At 40.3% G+C, this 16,686-nt stretch overlaps 1 protein-coding gene across 1 annotated transcript; it reads right to left on the bottom strand.

Moving 5' to 3' along the window:
- Positions 1–988: 988 nt before the first annotated feature.
- GLCE (glucuronic acid epimerase) lies at positions 989–13,236 on the bottom strand (the record flags this gene model as incomplete). Its single annotated transcript, XM_080690884.1, has 3 exons — positions 12,645–13,236; positions 8,653–8,898; positions 989–2,013 (listed from the first exon to the last, which is right to left on the bottom strand). Exons 1-3 carry the CDS (start codon positions 13,225–13,227, stop codon positions 989–991), a joined length of 1,854 nt encoding a protein of 617 aa, XP_080547010.1. The 5' UTR covers positions 13,228–13,236.
- Between the last annotated feature and the right edge of the window lie 3,450 nt (positions 13,237–16,686).

The raw sequence follows: 16,686 nt of genomic DNA, 5'->3' as shown, positions 1-16,686 counted from the left end.
GAATGATCTAGAGAGGGGAAAACTATCAAAGGGGGTGACGGTGGACTTGAAATGACTAGCTCCTTTCTAAATTTAGATTTGTAATAAATATTCTATATAACGTCCCCCCAAAACACCCAACCCCTTGTGAAACTCTCAACACGTAATCTGAAATAAAATATTCCACATGACGTTCCCAAAATGCCCCCATCTGTGAACAAAACTCTCCAAGTGTAATCTGAAATGAAATACACAAATAGATAGCGATAACATGAAACCATCACGTTGGGGCTGGGGAGGGACTGATTATCAAAGTTTTGCTGATTGTAGATCAAGTTTCACAAAACAGATAACATTTTTGTAATTTCTTGTGCAGTCAACAAGTTTCATTTTAGTTGTGCTTACATTATATAACTGTGAAGCCTGAACACTGGTTGTGTTTTTAACTTACACGTTTCAAGAAAACCATAATTCAAAAATATTCTCCATATGTAACAAACTCAACAATGCTCATTCACGCCCAGGAAATGAACCTATAAAAAAGAAACATCTTTTTCAAAAGTTGAGCACAGACAACTATCCAGGCTACAAGTACATGTTTACTGCATTACAGCACATTTTTTTTTTAAAGTTGCTTTCAATATAAATATAAATAATCACATTTTAAAAGAGCTCCACACTAGTTTTCAGGTAAGTGCTAGGCAGCTGGCCCGAACCAGCTACTTACCATTATCCTTCCCAAACTGAGGATGACCGGACTCTGGAACTGTGTACGATGAGCGAGGGAAAGATAAACATCTGTGTTCAGCCCACTGACTAAATGTCTTCTGCTCTAAATACCCAACCCACGGAATGCAATTACTTCAGAAGACTGGTTTTAAGGATCGCTTTTCACTTTGTTATAATCCACAAAGCCTAGCACACAACCTTTTACAATGTGCCTGTGCTCCACTGAGACAGAGCCTGTGGTCTGTTCAGAGGAGGTGAAACCTGATTGTGGCTGTGAGCTCTAGTTGTGCTTTGCCCTGCTGCCTTTAAGGTAGCTTTTCCACCTCTTGACAAATTCTTTGAAGATGGGGGACTCGTCAATGGTACTGAGGAGCTGCAGCTGGTTGATGTGGGTGGTATGGTAGTCCCAGCGGGCCAGGTTGGGGGCGATGCCGAGCATGAAGTGCCGGAGGTCATAGATGGTTCCTGAGCCAGTGTCATACAAGGGCAGCATGGCTTTAAGGGATTCCATGCCACGCTCATACAAAGACCTTGCTTCTCTTCCAAGTTTTTCTCCTGCAGTTTCTTTTAAGTCATATAGCCCGATTAAAGAATACATAAAGCCATTCAAAACAAAAGAGCTAGGTGTGGTTGGATATTCTTCATACCAGTCATGTTTATTCATAAACACAGCTTTAACTCCATGCTGCTCTGACAGAAACTTGTAAGGGGCCGTTGCCCTTAAAGCTGAATTGAGGAATACGTGGTCTTTTGTTAACAGATAGGCCCTGACTAATGTAGAAATGGCTTGCCCTTGAGCCATCGCAGAGTACCAACCTGGCTCTAAAGACTTAAACCCTTCCCCTAACTTACGGGTCACCATGATTGGCCAGCCGCCTTTCTCATCCTGATTCCTTACCAGCCAATCACTAGCAGCGAAGAACGCAGCCATGTGGGATGTAGTGGAGATGGTAATGTTGTCGAGGAACCCCTTCCCTTTTGCAATCAACCTAACCACCTTTTTGGGCATTATTTTGGTTGGTTTGACAGCTTTTGTGTTGGAAAGACCCACTCCTTTCCTGAGGTCAGTGACCAGGTCCCTGGTAACTGTGCTCCATGAAGTTCTGGGCCCAATGCCATAGTATATGTCTCTTTCTTTAAAAGCAATCAGTTGGGTATTTGAGACATAATGCACAGTGAAGAGCTGGTTCTTTTCTGTAGTCTCTAGAACCACGGACACACTCCCATTTGTCAAGAACTTGAGGTCAAATGAAATAATGAAATCCTTTGTGTTTCCCAGCTGCAAGGACACACCTTCACTGGTTTCTGTGGAGGGGAACACACCAACAGAGAATGGTTAGAATAAAGGCACTGCTGTATTTTAAGTGTAACTGCAAGCTGGGCGTGGTGGCGCACGCCTGTAATCCCAGTACTTGGGAGGCTGAGATGGGAGGATCGCGGAGGTTCGAAGCCAGCCTCAGCTACTTGGTGAGGCTCTCAGCAAACTTAGTGAGACCCTGTTTCCAAATAAAATATAAAAAAGAGGTCTGGGAGTGTAGCCTGGGGGCAGAAAGCCCCTGGGTTCCATCTCTAGTAACACACACACACACACACACACACACACACAGTATCTGCAATTTATCCTTGATAATCACTGACCGTACAAAATTAAGACTTGGGTATTTTATACATCAGGTCATATTTGTGTATGTTTTTATTAAATTATCCATAAACAAATGACAGAATCAGTGAGTTACAGTGGCTTCTGAGCATCCGACAAAAGCTCTTACCTTTTCCCCTGTCTGGTTTACATTAGAGAATTCAGAGCAAATGACTAAAGTACTGTTGATTAAACTGTCTTTTCTAGATCGAATGCCAGCTGATCAACAACCAATGACTATTCTAGTACTCCCACTCTGCTAAAGGAAAACGAGTCAAAAGCTAACTTAGCACTTAATGCTACAAAGGAGAAGTTAGAAGTTCTAGAAAAATGGCTGCGGATGAATGGTCAATTTCTAATCTAATTAACATTTGATATGTGCCTCTGTGTGCTTCCGATGTCCTAAATGCTTAACATATATTAAGTCATTTAGTTCTCTTAATTATGAAAGTATATATCAGTACTGTTCCCACTTTATGGATGCAGAACTAAGACACACAGAAATAACTTGCCTGTGGTACAGGAAAATGAACCCAGGTATACAATCGGGTTTCACAACACATGCTCTTAATCTGATACTGACCAGAATGAGCTTGTTTTTGATAGGCACTGGAACTGAAAATAAAATGACTGGAGACTGAGCAAGAGTAGGCTCATGTGTAAGATAAGCAGTACAGGGAAGGGAAACACAGACTTCGGAGTCAAAAACCTTCAATTCTTGCTTTACTACGGGCTTGGGGAAAACAAAACCACTTTTTTTTGAGGTTCTGTAGTTTCTTTACAAGCTACATAGATATTACTTTGCAGAGTAATTGTGAGAATTTTAAAGAAGACAATGGCTTGGATTATAGCAATAAATGACAGTGATTATGATCACTAATTATCGCATGCTAATAGTAAAAACGGTTTCATCTGACAAATTACTAAATCGGAAATTCCTCTTGCATAGCTCTAAGTATAATGATGGCTGATTTTCAGAAAGATGACTTCCTGAAGACTGCTCATCTGTCTCCCAAGAAAACTGAGCATGATATTAAAACCACACAGCAGTGGTAGCAAAAACATATGCAGTGCAAATTTTATTTTATTTTATTAATTTTTTGGGGGGTGGTACTGGGGTTCCTGGAAGCCCTTCTACCTCCGGGCCACACTCCCAGACCTATTTTATATTTTTTTATTTGGAAACAGGGTCTCTTAAGCCAGCGAGGCTGGCTCCGAACCAGCGCGATCCTCCTGTCTCCGCCTCCCAAGAGCGGGGAATTCAAGCGTGCACCATCACACCCGGCTGAAGTACAAATTTTAAAATATTAAAGGGAAATATGGAAATACTGATCTTTACCCAGCGTACACTTCCGGAGCACATCCACATATTTATCTCACTTGATCCTTAATATAATCTCTGCGGTTTAGTAAAGCTGGTATTATTTCCATTTTAGAGATGAAGATATGCAGGTTTTATACGGGTGAACATTTTTCCCAAGGCCAAAAGCTAAACAGTGGTAGAGGAGGAAGCAGAATCCAGGTTTCCTGGACCCAAGTTTGAAGACTACAAGACGGAGGGTACGGACAATGGCATCCTCAAGAGAATAATCAACGGGAGGGTTATTCCCTAGATAGACCCGTGGCTCAGAACTCTGCTTTGACAGTCCTTGAGGAAAGGTGCAGTGTCTCACCAGAGGCACAGTTAGAACCGTGAACGTGTGAAGGCAGGGTGAGAGAACGTCAGCGTGCTGACCGGCTCACCCGCTGGGCTCTGCCAGGGTGGACGCGTGCAGCCTGATGCTCTCAATTACTTCATTTGATGGGACAATTATGGAAGTTGTAAAAACAATATTTGATAAACTTCTATATCATATAATGCTTGAGTGTCTTTTTAGACATTTATTTTAGAAGTGAACTTTTAATAGAGGAAGAATTCATTTTATCTGGCAAAATATCAACACGGACTCTCTCTACTATCATTTTCCTGCGTCTACGGTGAAATGGAATCTGAAGCTCAGGACAACATCCCTGAAACACTGAAGGATTCCGAATTGGCTTATGAATCACTCAAGATTAAATTATATTCAGCAGAGCAGACTATCTTGAGTGCTACTTATTTTTTGGTTCTTAGGACAGTGCTTCATTCATCAGACGTTATTAACTATGACATCTCTTCTGGCTAAGCCGCATAACGATCGCCCATCTTTAGAAGTACAAATGAGAGGAAGCTGAAGAACCTGTTTCCTTCCAGAATTGTCCCAATTCTCTATTTATATAAATTTAATGAGAAGATATGACTCAATAAATCACCTTAATTTGTTTTAATATACCAGATCAGTCCAAAGAATTCAGTAATGAATGATGTCATGAGGTGTAACCCTTAGGAAAAAAATTAATTTTCCTAAAACCTTAACACCAGCAGAGGGCGTTTACTAAGTCATAGAGGAGTAGTGACGGAGAAATCACAATAAATTTAAATTAAGCAACTAACAACTATAGTCTTCACAACAATTGTATATGAAATTGGAGTTTTACTTCCCATTTTATAGACATACTTAAAATGTCATCATCACACAGAAGGATCTGAGTGGTAGCAAATGGGGGCTGTGATAACCAGGTTGGGAATACACCAGATAAGGTTCCTGAGCTCTTCCGGAAGTGTTAGCTATCAGGACACTTCTGCTTCAAATCTACCAAAAGAAAGCCGATTTTTCTATTGTTTGAAATCTATGATACCTATTCTTCTGAACAGTCATTCCCAACAGTAACTATAACTGTGTGAGTTTTTGATTTGACACTAAAAATACTGGCAACAAAACAAGAAATGAACACGTGGGGCTACCTCAAACACTTCTGCACAGAGAAGGGATTGACCAACAAGATGAAAAGGAAATCTAGAAAATGAGAGTAAGCATCTGCAAAACCAGGTACCTAGTGAGGGGTCAATATCCAAGACACCTGAGAAACTCAAGTCAAGGACCAAAATACCAAGAAACCGATTAAAAGATAGGCAAAGAAGCTGAATAAACACCTATCCAAAACAGATACACAAATGACCAAAAGGCATATGAAAGGGAGCTAATATTCATAACCATGAGGGAAATGCAAATCAAAACCAAAATGAAGTGCCATCTCACAAGCCAACTAAGTGCTGGTAAGGATACGGAGAAAAGGGAACCCTTGTACCTGTTGGGAATGTAAATTGGCACAGTCATTGTGGAAAACATTATGGAGGTTCCTCAAAAAAACTAAAAATAGAACTACCATATGACCCAGCAATCCCACTCCTGGGTATATACCCCGAGGGAATAAAGTCAGCACCTAAGAGGTGTCTGGACTCCCACGTTCACTGCAGCCAAGGCACAGAAATAACTAACCTAAGTGGCCAGTGATGGGTGGATGGATAATACATACAACGGAGCATCATGTATTCACAGAAAGAAGGAAATCCTACCGTTTGTAATAACGTGGATGAACTTTGAGGCAATAAGGCTACAGAAATAAGTTAGAGAAAAACAGATACTATACATGGGATCTAAGAAAGTGGAAGTCATAGAAACAGACTGTAGGATGGTGTCTATCAGGGGCGAGGAGGTGAAGGAAATCCAATGGAGAGATGTTGGTCAAAGGATGTAAGTCTTCAGTCAAAGATGGGTAGGGTCTGGGGAGCGAATGCACAACATGGTGACTACAGATAGTAATATTATTGTATTGCATACTTAGAATATGCCGAAAGGAGGTCTTCAATGTTGTTCTCAACACCACACAGGCACAAAAAAGATAGTAACTATATGAGGCGGTGGAGGTGCTAACTAACTTGTCTGTGATAATAAATTCACAACATATATGTATATCAAAGCATTACTCCACAAACCTCAAATAAATACAATACTGTCAGTTATACCTCAATAAAGCTGAAAAAAGAACAGTCTTTTAATTTGCATTTTCATATGCAACAAAACTGCTACCATTCATTCCTTTAATCACAGGTTTCCTACGTGCAGGAGAACAGGCCCTCCTCAGAGCCTGGGAGAACAGACGTGAGGGTCAGGCGGAAGAGGAGCTAACAAGATGCCTGAGGCAGAATGGACACTGAGAGGAGAAAGTGAGGGCTTGGAACCAAACAAAAAGAGAGTTTCGGGAAAGGGAAAGCCAATTTAGCCAATTTAATGGAACAGAGAGGACAGGCATAAAGTTTAAATTCAATTTTAAAAAAGGAAGAAAAAACATTATTCGACAAATAAAACTAAAAAATATGCTGCTGCAGAGTCATATAATGGTTGTTGAGATGATTTTGTTCTCTTTCAGGAAAAAAAAGCCCTCAAGACTAAAAAATAAAAATAAAAAGGCTAACAGCACTCAGCCTCTGGCTTCTCCAGAGCCTCACCTCACTTGGGCCTGTGCTTTTAGGTAGGAGCCCCAATTTCTTCTCAACCGTAATTATCTGAATTTATCTCCCATGAACTCCGTATCTTTTAAAAAGCGACATCTCTCGTACTTGTGTTTCAATAGAACTGCCTGACCTCTTTGATTCCCTTTATCTTGCTCTGCTCTGAGTAATAACTGTCTTGAAACTCAGTTCATCCTCCCTTATATATCGACAGGCGTGTCCAGTATATGAAAATAGGCACCCCCTCCCAGCTAGCACATTCGCCCAAACAAGTGCCAACTCTGCACAAGTGTGTCCCGTGGCTGACTGGCTGTCACCGACAGAGGCATCTCCCCCATACACTTAAAGCCACCTTAGGGAAGAGCTCTATCTCCAGATACCAGGCACAGAACAAAGGGCTAAGGTGAAGAACTCTGGAGGGTACACGCAGGGACCTGTCTTTTGTTATTACCCCAGACACCTAAAAGTGTACAGTGAGATATGTTGCTATAAGTAGGATAGAGATCAAAAGACGGTTCCAAGAAGCCCTACCAGACACTCAAGAAGATCAAGATGAAAGTTGCTATTTTCTAATCTAATTTAGGCCACATTACTAAGTAGTGCGAACCAAGCTCCCTGGGTACAGCAAAAAACCAAATGTTCTTTTGCTTAGTGTAATAATTTCCTACTGCAATAACCTCTTAGGTATCACAAGCTAAGTACATTGTTAAACATTTCCTTGTAATTTCTTATCCAGCCATGACTGTTGTTTTATCCTATGCAAAGATGCTCTATGTCCTGGAATATCACAAAATGCCATGGGTGAAGAGAAGTTCTAGTCACAAAATAAAAAGTAAAGGTCATCCATTATTTGCACTGCATTAAGCACTTATAAATCCATTACTTACGGCCGTCTAGAATGAGTAGATTTGTATTGTGGCTTTCAAGGTCTGTGAATTACACAGTCATCAATAAAGGACAGGGAGAGCATACAGAAGAGGTCTTACAACTTTTCCTCTTTTTATTTACCAACTGCAAGGTTGGCAGGAGGAGAATGTTCTGATCTTGACAACATTTCCCTATAGAATTAAGCCTACACTATTAAGAGGTGCTGAGATTATTTCATTGTCTTTTTAAGTAATAGTCTCATTAATTCTCACGGATATTGATTAGTACAGAAAAATACATTACATCCTAATTAATGAGACTGTCTTAGTAAAAGGGGAAATGTTGCATAAAGTTAATTTGATTTCATAAATGGTTTTATTAATGAAAATAGTTTTATATGAAGTCTGAGATAATTCAGTACATTAACAAAATTCAATATGGCAGCATGTCTATTTGCTAATGCTATATTTTCTTGAAAAAATAAAAAGCTACGGTAAGAAATATGCAAAGGAAAGGCTGGCTCTATAAAAAAAATTTGAGCCTTGCTACAGAAGAGTTTAAAATTAAACTATATCAGTGGCTGGAGGTATAGCTGGGTAGTAGAGTGCTTACATAATCTGTGCAAAGCCCTGGGTTTGATCCCTAGTATCATAAAAACAAAACAAAACCCAATACAACAAAACACAAGAAATTTTATCCCTATAGGCTATTGATCCCTGGAGGCACAGACTGCAGTGATCTGGACCTTTTACTGTGGTGCTGGGGACTGAAGCCAGGGCCTTGGGTGTGCTAGGCAAGCACTCCACCACTCAGCTATGCCCCCAGCCCAGCAAACAGGATCTGTGGCCTGGCTCTTAAGACAGTAAAGATTCTCTTTTATCGTTTTGAGTTTTCTTAGCTCTAAGGATCCTTCTTTAAGAGATTTCACTTGGGTGACATCATTTCTTTATCTATGAAATATAAAGGGTCTCCTAATATGCTTTTAAAGAACTTTTTACCATTTTAAAGAAATGTCAGTATCACAAATCAACATAAAATAAGCAGACAGGTAGACCACATAACTCACCTGGGGCAATAAACTGTTTAACATTGGTGAATCTAGACTTTTCAGCCACAGTGGCCATAAGGCAGCCCTTGGGCACTGTCCAGTCACTAGGTTTGCTGTTCTTGTCTCTGTCTTCCGCTGTTTCATATACCTCTATGTGAGGGGGTTTTTCAGTTAGATTCTTGCTGTAATGACTTAACCCATACTGTGCAATCTGGATTGGGTAGAAATAGCCTTGAGGTCCCCATTGTGTAGATAACGGCACACCTACAGGAGGAGAAACAAAATGAATGGTCGTCAAGATGTCTATAAGCCCACTCTGAGCACCGCTCCCCAGGACTCTGCTTCTGGGGGATGTGTTAGGTTATCAGGAACTTTTGAACTTTCCTATTATATGCTTTCATAAGTACTAGAACTTAGTTCATAATTAACCAGATACAAGTGCTCATTCACTCTCATTATTTGTTGACAGGCAGCAATGTAACATTATTAAGTTACATTTTAAGAGCTTTTTATGTGTTACTTTTGTTCATAACTACTGATACCACATTTCATAATCCTGTCTCATACATTCCGATATCACACAATTCAGAAGCATAGAAATGTCACCAATTTTATTCTAAATATTAATGTTGAAATTTTCTGTAATATTTATTACTACTTACTCATCTCTCTCTCCAATGTTAAAGTATAAGAAATAAGTAAATCATCTGATGGTTAAAATATTTACTTAGGAAAATATAACTAGGCAACTTAAAATATAAATATGAGCTGGGCATGGTGGCGCATGCTTGTAATCCCAGCATTTGGGAGGCTGAGACCTGGAGGATCGCGGTTCGTGGACAGCCTCAGCTACTTAGTGAGGCCCTCCGAAACTCAGCGAGACCCTGTTTCAAAATAAAGAATAAAAAATAGGGCAGGGGGTGTAGCTCAGAGGTCAAATGCCCCTGGATTCCATTCCCAGACCTGCAATAAATAGATAAATAAATAAAATTATAATATATATAGCTTCAAATTCTTTATATCCATCCTAACAAAATGAAACTCCTAAATTAGATTTTTAAAAATTGAATTAGAGTTATATATTTGACCATAGTTAATAAAAATTCTAAGCAAAAATTTTTTCCCCCCTTTTTTTGGTTGTACTAAGGATGGAACCCTTCTACCTCAGGGCTACATTCCCAGACCTATTTTGTTTTTATTTGGAAACAGGATCTCTTAAGCTAGCGTGGCTGGCTTCAAACCTGTGGGATCCTCCTGTCTCTGCCTTCCAAGCACGGGGATTACAAGCATGCGCCACCATGCCTGGCTAAGCAAAACTTTTAAGTATTTGATATTAGTGTTTATTTAAGTAATTTCCTACTAAAATTATAATACTATATTACACTGTAGAATACTATGTTGTTGAATCATGTTCTATGTGTTGAGAGTTAAACTCTTAATTGTGGCTTTAAAATGAATTACAAGCATCTGATGGGCATAGGAGAGACTAGCAATCTACAAATCTGTATGCGTTTTAGTGATAAATTCAAAACAATGTTTAAGAAATTAGGGACTGGTATGTTTTTGATAGATATAATGTGTTCCCCAAAGGTTGATATATTGGAAGCTCCGTCCCCAATACCATGATGTGGGAGGAGATAGAATCTTTAAGAGGTTGGGCTTAGTGGGAAATGATAATTTAGGTCCTGGGGATGCTGCCCTCAGAATGAATTAATGTAGTGCTCATGGGACCTTGGTTAGTGAAACTGACCAAGGGGGTTAACTACAAGGTTGTTATAAAAAAGCAAAACTGGCCCTTCTTCGTGGTCTGGTCTCCAGTCTCACAATCTGGCTCAGAAAGAAAATATACATGAAAAGTATAGAAATCCCTAGGCATACAATGAAGTTAAAAGACAATCATATTGAAGAAAATATCTATTGCTACCCTTACTATATAGAGCTCAAGCAAATGCATTTAGAAAGCCAATGAAACACATTTAGGAGGGAAGCGCATGCATTCTTGGTTAAAGGCACATAAAAAAGATTTCTGACCTCACTGGTCGTTAAATGCAGAAAATTATAAGATTCTTTTATAAACAACAGATAGAGAATAATGTGCAATAACGGACAGAATTCTGCGGTAAGAGCACCCTCTTACACTACTTGAAGCATGAGCAGGCCCTACGTTTTTGGAAAGCAGTTTGGTAAAACAGGTGAAGAATTTTATTTGGCATGGCAATTTATTGACATGGTAGTTAACTGTATTCTCAAAGAAGAAATATACTACTCTAAGACTGTAACTAATAGCAAATGAAATTTAATAATGAGTATCTATAACATTATTTAAAATGGCAAAGAAAAATGAAATGGTCTAAGAATTTAACTAATGAGAAGGGTCTCATTATGACACCTATCATGAAATGTCCAGTCATTAAAATGTCCAATAAATATTCATGACAAAGGGAAGCATTATAATCATAATACATTAAAGTGAAAACAGCAGTATTTAAAAATCATCTACACAATATGATCCCAATTTGTTTAAAAATAAATAAATAAATAAATAAATATATATTACATATATCCATAACAAGTAACATTAAAAAAATAACAAAATATTAATAGCGGTTATGGCTGTTTTTTACTTCTTCTTTAGAATCTTAGATTCTATACCTATAGGTTTGTCCATGGGTATCTTTGAAATCTATAACAAGCTACTAATTCTGAGTCATGGGATAGTAAATATCATTAAAAGTATGTTAAAGCACATGTTTAAGTACATATGACCTCTAGGAAATATACAAAAATGGTAATTATTTTGAGGTAACAAGAATATATAACATAGGTCAATTTGTCTCTTTTCCTCTTCTACAAAATTTTGGTAAATATATTATCTAAAAACATATGTAACAAATAGTAAAAACCAAAGGGGAAAAAAACCCTGCGTCAGAATATGTGGACTCCAATTTCCAATCCGGTGCATAACACCTAAGTTGAGAGCCAGGGGGCTACAGGCCTTTAGACTGAGGTAGTCTGAAAACACTCATGGCTCAGCAGGTGAGCACAAACTTCTTCCCCAAAGCAAAATGTACATTAAGTTGAAAGTTACTTCAACACAGATTTTGAAAATTAGTATTCATATTAAGTTTAGTACTAAAGTTAATCTTGAAATTCATTAAGGTTTATCTTTTCTTTTTCTTTTTCTTTTTTTTTTGCAGGTCTGGGGATGAAACCCAGGGGCATTTGACCTCCGAGCTACACTCCCTGCCCTATTTTTTATTCTTTGAGACAGGGTCTCACTAAGTTGCAGAGGGCCTCACTAAGTAGCCGAGGCTGTCCGTGAACCATGATCCTACTGTCTCAGCCTCCTGAATGCTGGGATGACAAGTGTGCGCCACCACGCCCGGTAAGTTTTTTCCTTATTCAAATGATGCACTTTAAAGCCAAATTCAATTTGTCTTTCTTGTCAATCCTAGGTTTGAAAAGCAAATTCTAAAATGTACTAGTGATATCCATAAGAAACTCCAACTGCCCCAGGTTTCTAAAGATAATGAAAGACAGTATGTGTAGACTATATAAGGCAGTAAAATTTCAGAGAAAACAGTGCCTATGTATTGTCTTGAGGACTGGAAAACTCCTTCCAGAGACGAAAAGGTTAACAAGACAGCACTGGGATACTGACAGGTCCAGCGGATGGCCCCTCTCTCCCCCTTTCCCATGTTATCTCACAGGAGATGCCATGCCTTGACCTCACTGCTGAAGAGTTTTAGGTTCTGAGAAAGGTTAATGGAACAGCCCTGTTTATTCAGGTACGGTCTCGGTGCAGCCCTAGAAAGCTGCCCTAGGTTCAGACTTAACCTGTTCCTCCCCGCTAAGACAGAACAGTGATAGGTCTCTTGACATTAAGTACACACTTGCTGTATAATTAACACCTCTGAAGACAACACTCGAGTGTCAGGGAAACTGGATCATTTTTTAGTTCTCGGCACAATCAGGCTAGAGAAATGCAAGAGGAGTGGACAGATACCCACCTTCAACCCCACTTATGCACTTGACTCTGTCTCGAACTTCCACATTGTAGCCTTCAAAGGACATAAACACACCGTCAGGGTGATAAGGGGCCCTCTGTGCGTAGACTTTGGAATAGCTATGGGAGAATTCAAACCGATCATAGCCGTCGTACTGAACCACCTTGCCATAAACGTCAAAATATTTCTCTACCCAAGTGAAAGGAAGAAAGACTTCGTTCCCCTCTCGTCTCCCTTTGATTGTGTGATCGTCATTTATGAGACAGTCAATTTCTTCATACTTGAGTCCCAGCACCTTGCTGCCCCCGTTGCTATTGAAGCCCCCAACGACAGGGGGCGCTTTCTGCTGCTCCTGGGGGAACGCCTCCTCAGACTGTCGGACCATGTGGTTCACATAGCGGTTACTCTCAGAGGCTGCTGCTCTTTTTTCGATTCCATCCACTCTGATGCCACTACTCAGGTGTCGTGGAAACTGGATGGATTTGTCACTGGAACACTTATTCCACAAAAGTACTGTGACCAAAGTGAAGAGCGCACAGATGATGATCAAAGTCTTATAGTTGACCCGAGCTGCCAAGCAACGCATATTCAGACCATACCTATGGAGGTAAGAAGAAAAATTCACGCAAAGATATATTATTGACATTTCATGGGTAAGGGCTTCTTCATTTTTAAAATAGTTAACCACCACATTAGGACGATTTTATTCAATGCATGTAATATGATTAGATTTAAAGTTACTAATTCAAAGTTCTCAGCATTGCCGGGCGGGGTGGTGCACGCTTGTAATCCCCGCGCTTGGGAGGCAGAGACAGGAGGACTGCGCAGGTTCGAAGCCAGCCGTGCTGGGCTTAAGAGACCCTGTTTCCAAGTAAAAAAGTGTAAAATAGGTCTGGCAGTGTAGCCCGGAGGTAGAAGGGCTTCCAGGAACCCCAGTACCACCAAAAACAAAAACAAAAACTTTTCAGCATAGACAAAGAAGAGGTGAGAGGTACCCACCTCCCTTTGGTAAAATGCTCAGTGAGCATAATCCTTTAAAGCAGAGATGCCCACATTTTCTTAGTTTGTGCTCCCTTGGCATCAGCAATTTTCAGAATGCCCCCTAAGCTCCTTATAGTTCAGTAGTTAACATCAAAATTTTAAATATGTACATCAAAACATCTTAGTAGATCTCTGAGAAATCAACAGACAGTTACCACCCAGGCTGCCAAACCCAACAGTGATTTTTATTTTTAGCGCCCGTCCCTGTTGATCTCCTAGCAGTGCACTAGTCAACAGCACTTCCTTCTCAACACACCCTCTTCCCATGCTCTGGGCACCCTCTTTTGTTGTTCTTAGAACCCACACTGGTTACTCTTCCTCAGGCCTTTTTAGCCTTCCTTCTTATCTCTCCGATCCTTAAATGCTGGAGTACATTAGGGTCCCAGTTTTCAGACCTCTGTATTAATTCCTAAGCGAATTCACCCAGTCTCGTGCCTTTAAATACAATTTGTATGCTGACTATCCTCAAATTCTATCTTCAGGCCAGACCTTCCTTTGGAACTAGAGATACATATATCCAGGTGGCAGTCCACATAACTGATATCTTTACAGAGGTCACAAGGCTTCTAAAACATAATGCCCACCCTAACTCCTAGCTGGTTCCCTCAACTGCTCCTCCCTTCCCACTGCGCAGACGAAAAACTGTCTCTTCTGCTCAGGCCATAGCCAATCAGTCAGGAGAGCCTGCTGGTTCTACCTTTAAATCCAGAATCTGACTTCTTTCATCAACCCCACTACTGCCATCACGCCAGAGCACTGCAATTTCTCCTGAAACACTGCAGTGCTATCCAAGCTGGTCTTTCCGCTCCTTCCCTTGCTCTACTACGCCACCCCAAGTCTATTCTCGGCACAGACGTCAGAATGGTGCTTTTACTTTTAAGCCAGATGATGCCATCCCAGTCCTCAAGACTTTGATGGTGTTGGCCCTGCTGGCTCTATGGTGTACTGGCCAGCTGCAATCCCAACACGGGGGGTCACTGGAAACATGAGAACGTACACACTAAGTGATACGTGCAACCTTTGGGATATTTCAGCCTGCTGAGAATAAAGATACTCTAACTGATGTTTGGCATCATTTCTCTGTCATTTATTGTATGGTGTGAATCCATAACTACTTATTTTATTGTTTTTCATCTCTTATTTTCCCTACAGTAAACCTTTTTGGCAGAATGAATGTTGAATGAAATGATGTTGAGGGAAAAATTAAATGCTGAATTTCTGTTTACTTAAGAAAGCTGAAGGTGAACGCACACTTCACTCATTTCTTCTAATTCCAAGAGAAGGTAAACTTCCAGTCACTGTCTGAAAACACATTTATTCACCTCTCACCTTTAGTTTGGCAGGAGAGACATCACTGGGTTGCATATTATTTCCTTTCAGAGTGATGTAGGCAACATTTTGCTGTCCTAAAGCACTAAGGGTTACTGATGGGAGTCCCTGTGCGTGACCTCTGCATCTTTTGTTTGTCCTGGGACATTTGCGGTTTTGCGAGGCCGTGCCACAGCACAATGCTGGGATCTCTGTTCCTGCAGGTGGTGTGCCCGTTCAGCCGGAACACTGTGCCCTCCTATTCTTGTTTAATGGATGTGGTACCCTCTTGGATCTCTACAGTACATTGAAAATTGTTTTCATTAAGTTCTGATTACTTCTGTTCTCTCCACTGGCAACTTTTCTGGTTATTTAGTCTCTTTTTCATGCCATCATTTTTATTTGTAGGGAAAATAAGAGATGAAAAACGGTAAAAGTAGTTACGGATTCACACCATACAATAAATGACAGAGCAACTGTCAGGCATCCTCACATGCCTGGCAATCTTAAAAAGTTGACAGAGTTACTCATACTTAAGACAGAATGACTCATTAGCCATCAGAGAGTTCCTGTTATCCTGGAGATGTTCTGTTTCTTTTGGTTAGGCTGCTCTCCTGAAAGGGATAAAGAGGAGGGGTGATGAAGGAGGGAGCCGTGGGAGTGCTGTGTGGGCTGGGCACCAGCTGACTGCCGTGTTCCTGTAGGGGAGTGGGTAACAAGGCTGCAGACCTCCTCTTCTCTTTTGGGGACGTAACATGCACTTTAAAAGCCTTAGCCTTTCCCAGTTTCTCTAAAAAAAATCTGCCTGGTGTTCTGCGTAGAATTCATGCCACCATCTGTAGTGCAAGTGCAGAGGTGAGGGAGGTACTGGGGTGGGGGTGGGGTGGGTACAACTGGGCCTTCCAGTGCCCAAACGAGGGTCCAGAAATCTGTTCAACCATCATCCTTTCGCAGTCCTCCTATTTACTGGTACTGGTTTCTTCATTTATCATTTCTATACATTTTATTTTAGTGGAACATCAAGAGGGAAAGGAAGTAAAAATTAAGATTAGGCCTATCTTAAAAATTATACACAGGGCCGGGCGTGGTGGCACATGCTTGTAATCCCAGCATTTGGGAGGCAGAGACCAGGGGATCGCGGTTCGGGGACAGCCTCAGCTACTTAGCGAGACCCTGTGCAATTAAGTGAGATCCTGTTTCAAAAAATAAAAAGACTAAAAAATAGCACTGGGGGTGTAGCCTGGAGGTGCAATGTCCCTGAGTTCCATCCCCAGTACTGAAAAAAAAAAAATCACACACAGATTTTTAAAGGCTGGAAACTCAGTACAGGTTAGGTATCTAAAATGCTTGGGACCAGAAGTGTTTTGAATTTCTTCATATATTGGGGTATCTACATATACATATAGATATCTTGGGGATAGGACCCAAATCTAACCACAAAGTTCATCTATGTTTCATATATACCTTATACACAAGCCTGGAGGTAATTTTATACAACATTTTAAATAATTTTGTGCATTAAACAGTTTAATGGTGTAGAATTTTCCACTAGTGGGGTCAAAGCATTCAGATGTCCGGTTTTTGCATTAAAGATATTCAATCTGTATCATTTGCAGCATCACTATGAGGAAAATGTGTTAAATACTATAAAAACAAAGTGTGGTATAAAAAAATCCTTTAAGGTCTTATATTTACA

The sequence above is a fragment of the Muscardinus avellanarius genome, assembly GCF_963383645.1.
Source record: "Muscardinus avellanarius genome assembly, chromosome: 3".
Taxonomy (NCBI): Eukaryota; Metazoa; Chordata; class Mammalia; order Rodentia; family Gliridae; genus Muscardinus; species Muscardinus avellanarius.
Note: the sequence above shows the minus strand (reverse complement) of the source record. Positions and strands in the feature narration are given on the sequence as shown.